This window comes from Propithecus coquereli, unplaced genomic scaffold (assembly GCF_000956105.1).
Source record: "Propithecus coquereli isolate 6110/MARCELLA unplaced genomic scaffold, Pcoq_1.0 Scaffold10, whole genome shotgun sequence".
Taxonomy (NCBI): Eukaryota; Metazoa; Chordata; class Mammalia; order Primates; family Indriidae; genus Propithecus; species Propithecus coquereli.
Genome location: NW_012133858.1, coordinates 10,680,106 through 10,682,892, shown reverse-complemented (window position 1 = coordinate 10,682,892; position 2,787 = coordinate 10,680,106). Strand labels below are relative to the sequence as shown.

The 2,787-nt window shown below is 33.1% G+C and overlaps 1 protein-coding gene across 1 annotated transcript in view; it reads left to right on the top strand.

The window, feature by feature from the left end:
- Positions 1-2,787, top strand: part of OPA1 (optic atrophy 1 (autosomal dominant)) — a 106,732-nt gene that overhangs the window by 17,941 nt on the left and 86,004 nt on the right. The window contains exon 7 of the mRNA XM_012642074.1: positions 1,542-1,566. Coding sequence (XP_012497528.1) covers positions 1,542-1,566 — 25 coding nt within the window. The remainder of the gene's footprint in view (positions 1-1,541; positions 1,567-2,787) is intronic.

Here is a 2,787-nt window from a genome sequence, read left to right as displayed (position 1 = left end):
GTTTCAGCACATCAAAGGAAATAATTTTATGTTTCTTTCTGGAGCAGGATAAAGAAATAATTTCTATGTATACATTTTCATCTCTTTCTCTGTCTTTCAACTTTGAACTTTATATGTGATTTTCCAGATTTTAATTATTTCAAAAAATTTTTTTTCTTTTGCCTTTTATCTTTTGAAGAAAACATGTTTCCAAATGTGTGTCTGTGTGTATGTGTGTTTGCCTTTTAACACAACCTTTTTTGATACTCTTTTATTGACATTATTTTAACAAAAGGATACTCTTGACTCATACTAGTGGGGGAAAAATTAAGCAGAAATTAGCCTAATATATGCAGCTTATTTTGAGCCCAGGCCTTGGTTCTCAAGGCGAATAAACTTAATGTGCAGAGATGAGCTAATCTAACTGGGGAAAAGGAACCTTTGTTACAGGTATGGTAGTGTGGTTCTCATAGTGACAAGACTTCTTTTTGCTAAATCGGTTAGGGAAGGTCTGCATGTCTCCTTCCTTTCTAATGTGGCCTGGGATCACTTTGGTGAATGAAAAACCTATTTCAGGGCCTGACTCTGATAATTTTCTTAAAACCCTGCTAAGGTGATAAACGAATAATCAATAATTGATCAGGAACTCTGTAATATAGAAGAAGCAAGAGAATTTATCTTTGGGAATTTAATTATATTTGCAGACTTTATACAATAAAAGTAAATTATTGCTTTATGTTGTAATTTACTGTTTTGCTTATTTGATGATAAATGCCCTTGTAGACTATTTCTTTTTAACTTTTTCTTAATTTATGGTGATTATTTTGCCCATTAAAAACTTGCCAATTTTTTTCCCCAATTATCTGTTATAAATGCTAAATCTAGAACTATAATTAAGCTACTTTCATTACAGGGTAAGTCACATTGTAGCAAATGCTACTATAAAAATTTACCATGCAAAAAAGTATCTCCAGCCCCAAATGATGGCTTTTAAATTCTGAAATATCTTTTTTCTTCTACCTGCCTAATTTCCACTCATTCTTAAAGTGCAGCTCAATCGTCACCTTCATGACTATTTTAGTTTCATTAGTTATACTCAGTGTTTAAAACACTTGCCATATGAAACACTTTTTACTGAGGCTTATATTCTTACTATTTAATGGACCATTTCTGTCACTAAATCTCTGTTCTCAGAGCTCCTAGGATAGTGTTGAACTCTTAGCAAAATTAGTTGATTGATTTAACTCAGTACAAGAGAGGCTAATTTAAAATAGATAAATTTGGTTTATGGCAATAAGGATGAGCCTGAAGAACGTTTGCTCTGATAACCTGTGAATTCTTCATAATTGACAACTGTTGAGGAGAACAAGGCTATAAAAGTAGTTTGTGTACTGATATTCTGAATTGGAATGAAGCAGTGTTGCTTAAGTGGGGATTTACAATTTTGGGATTTCTTATGCAATAAATAATTTAGTAACTGTGGCAAAATTAAATTCTCACAACCAACACTATCAAGTAACCATGGATTCAGGAACTCTTAACAAGCAGCTATACTTGGTTAGATCTTAGCCAGAAGCTAGACCACTTGTGCACTGGAGTACAGTAGTTGGGAAGCTGAGGGATCAGAGGGAGAAAAGCAGGGAATATCTGCATGAGAGAAAATGGAATGACAACACAGCCTTACTTTATTTCATAACAGTGCACAGCATTTTTATATCATTCAAAAAACAGTAAATATTTTTATTTAATATGTACATATGCATATAACACTATTTTGAGATAATTTATGACAAGGATTTAGTAAAAATTGTAATATTGATAATTATTGGTAGGGCTGTTTTGTTCATCCCTTAAAATTATTTGTAAAAATTTTCCAAGTTGTAAAATAGGATAATAGTATTACTGGATTGGAACAAGTTAAGTAATCCCAAGTGTAAAGACCTATTTCCTTCTGATAACGAATAGTAAACATTTTTTAGTGGCTATAAATATCTTCTGCAGAGTTATGTATTACTGGGAGAGAGAAAATAGGAAAATACTTCTTTTTTAGCTAGTCAAATAGAATTATTCAAACTTTAAAAAGTAGTTTAGTGCTTAGTAATATTTTTTAAATGGAAGGGAAAAGTCTTCACTTTTATAAAGTTCTTTTGCCAGACCAAAGTTACTATAAAATTTTTAAAGCAGGGATTGGCAAACTTATAAGGCCAGATAGCAAGTATTTTATTAATACGTTTTTAGGCCATAATGTCGCTATAGACTACTCTGTCAGCCTGCCATAGTTTGCTGACTCCTGCTCTAAAGGGTAATTTAAATATACCTTCCATTGTACTGTGGTATTATCACTTTCCTCTTTAAATATAGATTGAACATGATGGGTCAGTAGCACTTTGAAAATAGTAAGCCCACATGACAGGATGGTGTCAGATGCAGACTTTGGAGTCACAGTGCCTGGATTCATATCCAGCCCTTCCTGCTTTCTACCCTGCAACCTGGGACAAGTTACTTAATTTCTCTGAGTTTCTTGTTTCCTCTTCTGCAAAATGGGAAACCCTACCTGAAAGGGTTGTTAGGAGGCTTATATAAAGTCCATTGGCACATAATAAAACTAAATAAATGTTGGCTTTTAAGAGGAGGAAGAGGGTGTGGATGATGACAATAATGATCACTGTTTTCTTACACTTCGAATTACTGTGTGAGTTAACAATATATTAACATTTGATTAATTTCTTCCCCTCACTTTTCTTCAGTGGAATCTTTTCTGGGGATTGCGAAAAATGGGAAAACAGATTATGGGGGTGATGTATGACT